This window comes from Nannospalax galili, unplaced genomic scaffold (assembly GCF_000622305.1).
Source record: "Nannospalax galili isolate Female #2095 unplaced genomic scaffold, S.galili_v1.0 scaffold978, whole genome shotgun sequence".
Lineage (NCBI taxonomy): Eukaryota > Metazoa > Chordata > Mammalia > Rodentia > Spalacidae > Nannospalax > Nannospalax galili.
The window spans coordinates 38,536-51,380 of NW_008341878.1; the positions used below are offsets into that span (position 1 = coordinate 38,536).

At 49.3% G+C, this 12,845-nt stretch overlaps 1 protein-coding gene across 1 annotated transcript; it reads right to left on the minus strand.

Moving 5' to 3' along the window:
* Positions 1 to 1,356: 1,356 nt before the first annotated feature.
* LOC103737720 (serpin A12) lies at positions 1,357 to 11,415 on the minus strand. The gene is made up of 4 exons (XM_008837568.1): positions 10,773 to 11,415; positions 8,418 to 8,688; positions 2,773 to 2,920; positions 1,357 to 1,548 (listed from the first exon to the last, which is right to left on the minus strand). The coding sequence occupies exons 1-4, from the start codon at positions 11,404 to 11,406 to the stop codon at positions 1,357 to 1,359; spliced, it is 1,245 nt and encodes a 414-aa protein (XP_008835790.1). The 5' UTR covers positions 11,407 to 11,415.
* Positions 11,416 to 12,845: the final 1,430 nt, after the last annotated feature.

The following is a 12,845-nucleotide window of genomic DNA, read 5'->3' on the forward strand; positions in this document are numbered from 1 at the left end:
GCCCTCAGAGAGTCCTCAGTGCAGAGTCCTCAATGCTTGTACCCCACACCTGCCAGTCCCTCCCAGCCTCCTCCACAGACCTGTGCTCTGAGGCACCTCACCTCACAGAGCACGGGGTGGAGGAGGGGTGCTTGCTGAGCCTCACTGGCTGGAGAAGGGATAGAGACCAACAGAGTGCAGGGTCAGGGGCCTTTCCCTTCCCAGCACAAACCCACACACAGAGGCACTGCTGCCTGTGGCTTACTCTGACACCACAGAGAGCACCTCCCCTCCACGAGCCTTGATTCCATATCCCATAGGGTTGCTCATTCCGGCTGTGGTATCCAGAACCCAAATAGCACAGTGAGCTGAAAACTGCTCCCCCAAGGAGCGGCAACTGCTGCCCTGCCAGTTGGTTGCTAAGCCGGTCTAGACCCCACCCTCTCCCCTAATACAGCAAAGGTTGGACCCGTCACTGCCAGAGGTGAAGGGCCGCACTTTGTGATCCACCAGCTCCACACCACTGGTCTAATTCCTTGGGCCCCCTAGTGGTCATAGACAGCCCCTGCCTGGCCAGTTTTCTAATGTGCATATAGACATTTTGAAGAGGTTCAGTAGTAAAGCCTGCCTTTAACCACAGGTCTGAGGAGCCCCAGTATCTTCCTCTTGTGCTGAAACTGACAAAGGTGCCAGTGAGTCCCAGCTACTTCCCAAGGTGGCCTTTTCCTAATGCTACCCAAGGGGCTGAACCACTTCCACTGTTTACCTGGTGGCCTGGCTGAGTCAGCACTCCCACACGGATATTCTTGGAAGGACAACCATGTAGTCCATGTGCCAGGGGACCCCCCCCCCCAGCCTGGGACTCACAAAGGAGAAAGCATTTTGCTGAGGCACAGTGCTGATTTTCTCAAAGTCTCACCAGGGAAGGTAGCAATCCTTGTTTCAGAACAGGGACACAAAGGTTCAGACAGACTATGTGGTTTTCGTAGAAACACCCCATTCTCGTTTCACTCCAAGCCTTCCTTACTTAGTGTGGCTCATGCCTTCCCCAAATTATCTATCAATAGCCAGTAGATGTGTCGGGGAGTCGTACTTATTAAATCCTAAAAGCCCCTGTCTGTTTGTGTAGCAGGAGTGAGGGGCACTGGAGGTAGAGGGTGGCATTTAATCTTGGATCCCAGTGGGCAAGGAAGAGACTACAGGTGGCCACAGAGTGCCAAAGCCTCCAGAGCCAACCGGGGCCACTCATTTGGGTGGCCATGGGGGATGGTGACAGGACGGGATTGGACAGCGTGTGTGGCCTCCTCTGTGTCAAGTGGATGAAAAAATTCCAGCCCCAGAAAATAGGCAAGGACAGTAGCCAACTAGAATGCACCTTTATTTCCCACTAGGGTCAAAAATCCTTGCCAGGAAGATCATAGAAGGCATGAAATTCTCATAAATCATCAATAGGAAAGGCTTGTTCAGCTTGAACCTCTGCGGGGTTTCCATGGGCAGCGTCTGGGCTCCGGAGCCTGCAGCCCCCTCTGTACCCTTCTCGTCCATCTTCAGTTCAGCCTTGTGCACAGCCTGTAGAACCAAAAGATGTCAGTGGCTGCCAGGCAGCGGCAGGCCGCAGGCAAGAGGCCCAGAGAGGGAGACAGTTTTGCCACAGTGGCCCAGTAGTTGGAAGAATATGGTGCCTCAGGGAAGGATCAGGAACTTAGGGAAGATGGGGAAGAGCTTGCTCTCCTCCCTGAATTTCAGGGTCTCACCAACGCTCAGGGGACAGAAATGAGCTGTGGAGTCTTAGCTCAGCCTGGCAGGTGGTTGAGAGGAAGCCAGATTCCAGATTACTTGTTAAAGGCGACTGAGACGCAGGGCTGCACTCCCTGAGACATCCTCCTTGGTGACTAGGTGACTGATGGGAAGTGAATAGAGCTCTGAGACACTAGTCTACAAAAGTTCCACCTTCTCCTTACAGAGAATGGTCCAGACTCTTATTTTAGAGTAACGTTGCCAGCATCCCGCACTATAGAAAGGAAGTAGGCACTGAGCTCAGTGAAGATTCCTGAAAAACAGGGAGCTAGTACTGAGCTTTTGGGGGGAAGTCTCAAAGGGGAAGCACAAAGAAGTAGAAAATCTGATGAGGTAAGTTTCTTCCCCTTGGGAATTAAGGCAGTGCCTGCATCAACAGTACTGGGTTTGTAACCATTACTGGGCTCAGAAGACAGAGCCTTCCTACAGTGGCCTGGCCCATCCCTCTACTCCATTCAGTGCCAGCCAATCCCCACCTTCCACCCCTCCCTCAGATGGACAGTCCCCCAACTGAATCTTCCTTCTGAAATCTCCCCCGTTCTATGCCCTTTTAACCCCAAAACATGGTTGCTAGGTAACATACAGGCTATCCAGTTCGAATTTCATTCAAAATAGGAATACGCCATGCAATATTTAGGACACACTAAAAAAAATTACCCATTAGAGCTCAGTAATTCAGTTTTGATGGAAAGTTTTCTATCTTAAATCTGAAACCCTTGTGGAGATGGTCCCCTTTTCCTGCCTCTACCAGCTCACCCTTGTGGTCACCATGGTTACCCCTTCCTCCTCAGAAGCCTGTGAGACTTTGGAGAGAAGGTTCAGATCAGATGTAGAACAGTTCCATGTCTGATGACTGTTCTAGAACTTTATCAATGTCTATCACATCAGAGGCTGAGGGAGGCTGTGTGGTTTGCCTGGGATCACAGGGCTGGCTACTGTGACAGTGGCTCTGGCCAAGGCTATGTGGGGGGACAGTGCCCCCCCAAGCAGGCTTACCTCACTGACTTTGAGGCTTCGATGAGATGAGATCCTCGTGAGGTCTCCCTGCTCTTCAAACACTTTGCTGATGCCCAAGCGGGAGAGAACCTTTTTCAGGTTGTAGGTAGCAGAGATGTGGATCCTGGGCATCCACACATCTACCACTCTGAGGAAGAGAAAGGGACCAGGGTGAGTTGGAGGCTCCTACCATCGTCAAGGGCGGGTCTTGGGATAGATGGTGAGTGAGACCTTTATCCTCCTCGAACCCAGGCTCACAGATCTTCTCTGTCTGTGGAACGAGAAAGGCTTAACTCTGGAACCCAGGACTCAGGACACTGCAGACTCTGAACTCCATCCTATTCTTTGCTCAGCCTGTCCAGAGCACTCATCTGCCAGAAATATTTTCCAGCTCCCTTCTGCATGTTCACAATCTCCTCACCGCAGACCTGGCTGTCCTGTACCTGAGACAAGATGAAACCCTGCAAGTCTGGTGGAATCAGCAGGTCCTGAAAGAATCCTGAAGAATCAGCAGGTCCTGAAACCTGGAGCCAGGCAGAACTGGGTTCAAGTCCACGTTGGGGCAAAAGATACTAGTCTTGTGCCATGCACAGGAAAAGGACACAGTCACTGTGCCCACAGACCTGAACCCCTTCATCATCACTTCCTGCTTGCTCAAGAAGTCCCAATCTTATGCCTTGAAATATTACCCATAGGCCTGAAAACTCCCCCAAATTACCTTTTGACTCATTTAACTGCTTTTAAATTTTTTTATAAGTTATTTTTATTTTATGTGTATGAGTATTTTGCCTTCATGTATGTAAGTGCACATGTCGTGCAATGCCCATGAAAGCCAGAAGAGGGTGTTGGATCCTCTGGTACTAGAGTTGTGATGGTGGTTAGCTTTTATGTGAGTGCTGGGAACTGAATCCATGTCCTCTGCAAAAGCATCTAGAATTCTTAACTGCTGAGCCATCGCTCCTCAACAATTAGGGTTTCTTCTTTTTTTAATATTTTATTATTTTTATTTTATATGTGTGAGTGTATTGTCTGAATGGAGTAAATGCACCCATGTTGTGCAATGTCAGTGGAGGTGAGGAGAGGGTGTCAGATCCCCTGGAACTGCAGTTACAGATAGTTGTTAGCTGTCATGTGGGTGCTGGGAATTGATCCCAGGTCATCTGCAAGAACAGCCAGTGCCCTTAACCACTGAGCAGTCTCTTTGGCTCTCAACAAATAGTTTTTAAGCATCTACTGTATACCTGATATACAGACTAGGCAAAGCTCTTGCCCGTGCCCTGTGCTCCAGCAGGAAGACAGACCAGCGCTAGAAAGAGCACAGTGTGGGCAAATCCACAAACACTGGCAGCGTGTACAGAAGCAGGTATGAAGGAGACCGAGGAAACATAGGTCAAGTTCTGGGAATCAGGAGTGCTGGCAGCCAAATAACAGGTTTGAGCCAACCTTGGAGGGAGGCAAGGAAGGTGGAAGCCATGGTCTGGTTTTGAACAGAGGAATATCATGGTCTTGACTCAGATTGGAAAGATTGGCTCTGCCTGCTGTGCTTGGAATATACCCTTGATGTTCAGTACCGGGGAAGAGTGTTGGTGCTGGGTGTCAGACCATCAACTGGCAGTTTGAATGGGCGCTCCAGAGCTGGTGGGAAGAGGCTGAGTCCAAACTTGTCTTAAAGTAGGTCTAATGGAGCATCCTAACACAGTGCAGGAGAAGTGTGAAGAGAGTGATCAAGGACGACCAAGACATAAAGCTGTAGTAAACAGAGGGTGGAGTTGCCAGAGACTGAGACAGGCAGGCACAAGGAGAGAAGGTTCTGTAGGAGGCCAGGCGACCCTTGTGGATAAGTGGAGATGAAACTCCCATTAGACACGTAGGGGAGATCCTGAGTAAGTCAACAGGAGAAGGACTCTAGAGTGTCCGAGGAGGCACTGAGGCTAAGCACAGAACAACATTGTGGTAGACCAGGTGTTGAAAACTCTGTGCCTGTGACACTCACTAGGGGTAAATTTAGAATAGGAGCCAGGACTGGGGCCTATAGGGAGGGGAGCCATCAAAGGAGAGCCACCTGCCGGCAGAGCTGTGGCAGGTAAGGATACCCTGGAAGGAGGGGGTGTGATGGCTGGCCAGTGGGGAAGGGGCAGCTGGACACCAACCCTGGATTCTGCAACATGGCAGCCTTGGTCACCTTGGTATCTATTGAGAGGAGGGTGCAAACAGTTTTAGGAGGGGTAGGAAGCAGGGCAGGGAATAGAGATGCCTGCTTCGGGGTGCTCACCAGCAAAGGGGATCAATGAAACAGAGTGGTGAGCAGTAGAGTCCGGAGGAGCCCTGGAGGTGGAGAGGAGGCTTTATGCTGGGAAGTATAATAGCATCCAGGGTTCCCTGCAGGTCAGCGCAGGGGCAGGCCCGCCTGCAGAGAGGGCACACACCTGCTTCATGTGCCTGGCAGAAAAAGCAATGCTATATGATGCCAGTTATCCCCAGCCCCTGTGAGCTGGAAGGATGAGATGAGTAACAGCATCCTGCTATCTGCGGGCGATGGCTCGGCAGTGAGCATAAGAAACATAGGCTGATGTCAGGAAGCAAGGAACAAAGTTCTGGGCGATATTCCAGAGTAGAGAGGACATATCATGCATGTGCAAAGGTAGAGGCAGCTTTTGTGCTTGCCCGTGAGGAGGCAGAAAACACAAGGCACAGTAACGGATGAGCAGACAAAGAAAATGTGGCATATATATATATATATGTAATTATCTCTATATATATATATATATATAGAGAGAGAGAGAGAAGGATGGAGAGAAAGGGTGACAGAGAGAGAGAGTTTTACTCGACTATATGAAAAATGAAATTAAGGCATTTTTCAGGAAAATGAATGCAACGATAGATTGTGTCAAGTAAAGTGAGTTAGACTCAAAAAGAGGAAAGGGACCATCATGGTGGGGGCAGGGCCCAAATGGAGGCGGTCAGGGAACAAATCTGAGCCAAAATACAGTGATATACGTATGCATGAGAACGTCACTGTGAAACCATCATCTTGTATGTTAATTTTTAACATCTTAAAAGTTTTGAATGAGATTTAAAAATTAAAACACAGAGAAGCATTATTTTAGACCACTTTTTTAAAAAATCCATCTCTAGCATAATTCACTTTATATGTAGAATTTATGAGTGATAGTTTAAACTTAGAAAAAACAGCCAAAGAAAACTCTGGCTGCTGCTGAAAGATGGATCTGTCTCTAATCCACAGGGAGACAGGGAGCTGAGGTGGCTAGTGGGCCCTTGAACCTGATTGATGGGAAGGTGGCTACTTCAAAGCCCCAGTAGCTTTATGTCTCCTGAAAGGGAACTTTCAGTTTCCTCTGGGGAAAAACTGAGATTTTTACTTTTACTCTGGAACCCTAAGCAACAGGCTTGAGATAATGTGAGAACCAAGTGGGGATCTTCCTGCTATGCACAAGCCGGGCTGAAGGAACCTGGTGCCTGAATTCTGACAAGTTCTACGCACTTGAAAGTCAGGGGTATGTCATTAAGTGTGTCTGTAGATGTGGTTCCTTCTCTTGGAAAAGAGTGTAGCCCTTCAGCCTCTCCCAGGCCTTCCAGGACAGGGGTTGCAGATAAAACAGTTCTTCTTCCTCCTCCTCCTCTTCCTCAATTCAATAAAGGAAGCTAACTCAGGTTGGGCTGGGCTCCCTGCCTGTACTTCAAAGCAACCTGTCAGCCCTGAATGAGCTTCAAAAGTAGGGACACTGGCCCCTTGTGTGTGTTCTGATGAAATGAGAGTCTCCCCTTGGTGATCATGGGCAATCCACTACCCTGAAGGGAGATGGGAGTCTCCCATCGAGGAGGTGACTTTACTGCTGTGGGTCACTCTAGGCCTAGAAGGGGTGTGGGCAGGATGCATCTATGTTAAAAGGGTTCCCTCTGTCTATGGTCCTCCTGAAGGGAGTGTGGCCTCCAGATCTGGAGGTGCTGGGAGCAAACTCAGGAGGGAAGCAAACGAGGTGAGAGAGGGGGTGGCCAGAAAAGACCTCAAGAGCAGTTTGTAGTTGAATTTTACCCAAATCTACTTCTAATGCACCCTAAGTCACTCCTGGATCCTACACGCCCTAATGTTCAGCAAGACTGGTGGTGGTCTGTACGGAACCTCCAGGGGCCTACCCTCCTCAGGGAGGAGGAGTCAGGGAGGAGGAGAGGCCTGTCCTAAAGCCAGAGAGGTGACAGCCCCATCATATCTGTGAACCCTACAGCTGTAAGCATGGGCTGAAAACTGCCGGGCCATTTGGGGAACACCATGTTTACAGAAGCCTGTGCCCTTGTGTCTTGTTGGACTAAGACAAGAGCGGATCTGAAGGACACCCTTGTCCAGTAAATCTGAGCTTTCATAGGGCTGCTGAGAACCTGGAGCATATCTCTTCAGCCACTCAGAAGGAGACAAGAAGAGATGTTTGTGTGAGTCCTCTGTAGGACCATACTTTGATACCCCACGTAATTCTTTCAAGGTTTCTCTAAGGTCACCATTATGGTAAGTAACAGACAAAAATTGCAGTCTCTGGATGTTGGGGCCTGCATCAGAGCGGGAACCTCCGGATCCTACGGCATGGAGGATGGGGGCTGCATGTAGATCCAGGGTTAGCAGCTCTCTTGGGGTGCCCTGCCACCATTTATACCCCATCTACCCCAACTGCAGCTGGGTCCTCAAAACTACAACCCCCCACTCCTCCATGAGCCTTCAGCCCACTCTAGAGAGAACAGCTGGGTCTGCAGTTCCTTCAAATCCTTTCCAAGGGGCAGGAGCCACCTCAGGTCAGCTGCAACTCACGGGGGCCCAGTCTAGTCCGAGCTCTGCCTCTACTTCTGGGTGCTGCCTTGGACAGTGGCAGAGATCAATATGCTAGAACCTTCAGAATGATGAAGGTTCTCAGCGAAGACCTTAATAGAGATGGCTAGAGAGCGATGGTGAGGCTAAGATGGAAGGGGGTGGAGTCATGGCGGAACCAACCCTCTGTCTTCATCCCACACTGCTCCCCTTGCTCCAGCTACTGTCAAGGTACCAGGCACATCTACACTGGTACCAGTGCCCAGGACTTCATGCTGACACCAGCCTTTGCCTTCCCAAGAAGATCCATCAGTGGTAGAGTGACTCTGAGAGTATGCTTGAAATCTAGTCTAGTGTTGTGTTTTAAAAGAAAACTATGTAATCACCTTAGCCCTTTAATTATTAGTATAACACACACAGGACACACTTGACTGGTTTTGGTGTGGTGCCACCACTGAAACCATCATTCTACAACTGATGAACAACTCACAGTTCCCTTTGACACCTCAAGGGTCCATCCTTGTAGTTCTCTTTGCTTAGGACTCCATTGTTCCTCTCCCTTCCCTACAGCCTTGAAGTTGTACCTTAAATGCCACCTCCTTTGTGACGTTCTCCCTGACCACTACCCTGCAGCAAGACTTCGCCCCTCACCCTCACACAGGCCCTTCAGTCAACCCAAAGAGCCAGTGTCTTACCACTTCTTGTATTTGTTCACGGTCTAGTGGCTGAAATTCATCAAGAGGGCCGGGCTAGGTACTGAGAATGGAAGGCATAAAGAGGGAGGGAGGGTGGGGGAGAAGGAGGCAGGCCGGTGGCCCCATTCCCTCTTTACCTTTTCGACAGGAAGCTTTTCCATTTGGCGAAGATGTCGGCCTGCAATCCCTGCTCTAGAAGCTGCAGTTTGCCGTTGTCAGGAAGGACAAAGGTGGCTGTGATGTTTCCAAGGTAGGGCATTTCCAGGATGGTGCAGGAGAGCTGGCTGTCATAGGCCATGTCGTACATGCCTCTGTGGAACATCATGGGCACCTTCACGGTCTTGCCTTTTTCCACGAAGAAATCTTCCTCTTTTGTTTCATTGGGATCAAATTCATACTGCCACCTGGCTTAGGATTGAAGGGTGACAAATTGGCATGAGTGTCCAGAGGGAAAGGAAGGAACCAGACCCATCAGATCCCCAGCTACTGTTCATGTGGATTCAGAGTGACGAGACTGGGTATTCTTGGATGTGGGGGCAGGACTTGAAATCCTTGCCTTTCCTCCACACTTGGAAGATTTCTGTGAGGTAGGTTAGACCAGTGATTACATTTTAAAGAAACTAGGGCTAGAGTTGCTAGACTGTGAGGGGAGCAGTAGACTGTCCTAAGGCCAGGTATCCCTAAGGCTGAGCACAGTTTATATCTTAACAGCTGGCTGGTTTGCAGTTCCTGAGGGCGTTTGGTGAAAATGCTTGACTCAGCCCCCGAAGGCACTCTTACGGCAGAGCAGGAAGGGACCCTCCTCTGGAACAATCTGTGTTTGGGAGCTGGCTGCAAAGCACTGAGTGTCTATTTCCTTCTTTTTTATGTATCTATTTGTTGCTACTTTATTTGTGTGTATGTATGTGTAGTGTGTGTGTGTGTGTGTGTGTGTGTGTGTACATGCATGTAGAAGCCAGAGGTCAGTGTCATGTGTTCTCCTCTATTTCTCCCCACCTTATTTTTCAAGACAGGACTCTCACTGAGGCCAGACCTCACCAACTGACTAGATGGCTGGCCAGTGAGTTCCCTCACCCCAACTACTAGGATCATCATGACACCACACCTAGATTTTCATCTTAATGCTAGGAATCCGAACTCAAATCTTCATGCTTGCGCAGAAGGCGTTTTACCAGCTGAGCCATCTCCGCAGTCCCAGGATCCCTTTTTTCACCCAAGACCATATTGCACATAAACTCGCAGTTGTATCTTTTCAAACCTGTTATTCTCAACAGCACAGTTTAAGGCCTTGAGGACCAATCTGGCTTCACTGATGTAAAAGGACAGCCTTGAGCAAGTGTCTCGACCTCCCAGGGCTTCAGCATCCTTCTTCTATAGACTGAGGGTACCAACAGGTAAGCTGCTTGCGGGTGAGGCAGCAGAGCTCAGTGGCTGTGTGTCATAAGTGTTGTGTGGCTGTGTTGCCACAGCTCTGAATGTGAACAGGGAACACGAGGACTTTGAGATATCCCAGACTCCTTTTTACGCATCTCTGGTTCAGGAGACCATGGTTTCAGCTGTCACTGACACTTTCCTTGTCCTCACTGGCCATCAGTCTCCCTATGGAATTTGGGGGATCTGGATTCCATATTCAGAACCATGTTACTGAGCCAAGTGATGATCTTGCCTGGACTGAGGGGCGCTGGCTTCTGATTTTCTTTCTTTATTATTTGCCAAACCCTGTGCATGTGTGTGGTGTGTGAATGCAGAGGTTAGAGAACATTTTTCCATAGTCTCTTTCTTAGACTTAGGGAATCTGTGAAGCCTGATAAGGAGATGAAGGCACCAATCAAAGTGGTAGTCATCATCATCACACCATCTCTCTGGGTATCTACTCTGGGGTGGAGGAAAGTACACAGCACCAGGCCCCAGAGAAGTGACTTCCAGTCCCCAGTCTCATTGGAATAAATAATAAATAATCTCTCTCTCTCTCTCTCTCTCTCTCTCTCTCTCTCTCTCTCTCTCTATTTTTGAGACAGTTTCTGATTTTCACTTTTCTCATGTAAGAAACAAAGTCTCCAATTCTACAACCAAAGTGTGTAAGGATGTGCCAGACGTGATAGGGCATGCCTTCATTCCCAGCACTTTGGAGGAAGAGGCAGGCAGATCTCTTGTTAGTTTGAGGCCAATCTCATATAGTGAGTTCCAGATAAAGACCCTCTCTCAAATCCAAAGCAAAACAAAAGGTATATGAAGACAACCAGTCATGATTAGAAGTTCACTAACATACATATGGGGTCTCATTAAGACTCTTGCAAAACTCACTTCCACTTTGAATCCCACTGACTACTTGACAGGCTGTATATCATGGTATTAGTTTCAGAGCCAGGAAAGGCAGAGTTTTGGGAAGTTACTTACATAGCGATTCAGGCTCACAGAACAAGCAAGGACCAGGTCAAATGTCTGACCCAAGTCGCTCTACCTTCTCCATGCCAGAATGCCCCAAGCCTTACCTCGAAAGTAAGCATAGTTTGCAAGAATCATCACAGTGCCCGGGTCTATATTCCTGATCAGGTTGGTGATCCTCCCATGGGTTTTCTGACTGATATAGTTGTTGATCTGCCTCTGACTGTTTTCCAAGTTCTGGAAGCGGGTGGGAACCATGTCAGCATTATACACATTCTTGGCCAGTCTCAGGAACCTCTCCTGGGGCTGTAGCTTCTGGTCGATGAACAAGGCATTACCCAGGTTCATCTTCACATCCTTTGTCTCACGGTTGAGCTTGTGGAGGAGGTAATGGAAACCCAAGTGTATGTCCTCATCTGACATCTCCTGGAAGTTGAAGCCCTTCTTGATTTCTGCCAGCGTGGAGTTCTGGGCCCCCAGAGACAGCATGGAGAAGGCCGTGGAGATGCTCAGTGGGGAAAAGAAGATGTTCTGCACAGGGCTTTTGGCGGCCAACTTCTGGAGCAGCTTGAAGGCAAACTGCATGTTGTGCAGAGCCAGCTTCCGGGCGTCCCTCTTGCCCCTCCACTCTTGGACCTTGCTCTGAGTCCCATGCCTGTTTGGAGAGGCTCCAGCCCGCACGAGAGCTTCCCCAGTGACTAGACCTGCCAGAAACAGGCCCAGGCCCAGCGTGAGGTTCATTGTCCTTTGAGATTGTCCTGTGGAGCAATAGATCTGAGGTTAGCAGAAGAGAACAAGAGAAGTCTGCTAATCCATCTTATAAACACTAGCAGACCAGGTGGAAGACAGCAGTGGCCGGTGAGCCCTGAACACCATGTTGCCATCCTTGAGAGCCGCTAAGCTTTGTCATTGCCCTGGGGCTAGCAATAATTGCTTCCATGTCCTAAGTGCGAGGCCTGAGCGTAGAACACCTTTCTGGCTTTTTAAAAAAGATTGTTTACAATATGTATTTATTTATTTATTTACTTATTTATTTATTATTTGTGTGTGTGACGAATGCAGGCATGCATACTACAGCATGTCTGTGGAGGTCAGAGGATAACTTGCAGGAGTTGGTTCTCTCCTTCTACCATGTGGGTCATGCAGATTGAAGGCATCTTTAAAAAAACTTTTTTAATGTGTATGAGTGTTCTCCCTGCATGTATGTAGGCGCACCACAGCATGCAATGCCTGCAGAAGTCAGGAGAGGGCATCAGATGTTGGGGACCCCTGCTGTGAAGTCGTAGTCTCTCCATGTCCAGGTGGCCCACGGGCTCGGTTTTCATATGCAGATGACTCCTTTCAGCAGAGTACCTGGCATCTTCCTAACTCTCCTTTTGAAGTGCCCACCACAAATACCCTAACACAAACATGGCCTCTGGCTCTAGGAATACCATGCTTTCCTGTGTGATTTTTCAGGTAGTCAGCGGTCTGGCAGCATGGCAGAAACCCACTTCCATATGCAAATAGAATGTCTCACAAAGTATCTATCAGCCAAAGCTTTTACCACTACCCCCATGGTATAAATATCCCAGTCTTCTCTCAATGATAGAGAGCTGGATCACAGAGAGCTGGATCACTAGGAGCTGAACACTAACAAAGCTGTAAAACAGACTAAGCAGAGTCCTGCGTCTTACTACCAGCGATCCAGCCTCTCCGGAGGCAGCATTCCTCCGTCACCGACTCGCAGAGCCTTAGCTTTAGCTGCCCTCGTACTTTCCCGCATGGTCTAGTGGCCAGTGGACCCTGCATCTTGAGGAAAGTACACGGGTGAAATTAGGGCGGTACACAGCTGGACAACGCTCCAGCAGCAGAGAGCCACGGAAGCAGCAGAGACACGGAGAAGCCCACAGAGCCAGACCCACCTTCCTCCAAGGCACACGACTGAGACCAGGGGACCGATCCCCGTGGGACCGCGCGCACCATAATCAGATTTCTTGGAACTGGAGTTAGAGACAGTTGTCAGCTGCCATGTGGGTGCTGGGAACCGAATCCAGGCCCTCTGCAAGAGCAGTTGGTGCTTTTAACTGTTGAGCCATCTGTCCAGCTGGGTCCTGGGGACTGAACTCAGGTTGTCAGGCTTAGCAGTAAGAGCCTTTATGGCTGAACCACCTCACTAAACCACCGTTCTTGCTTTGGAA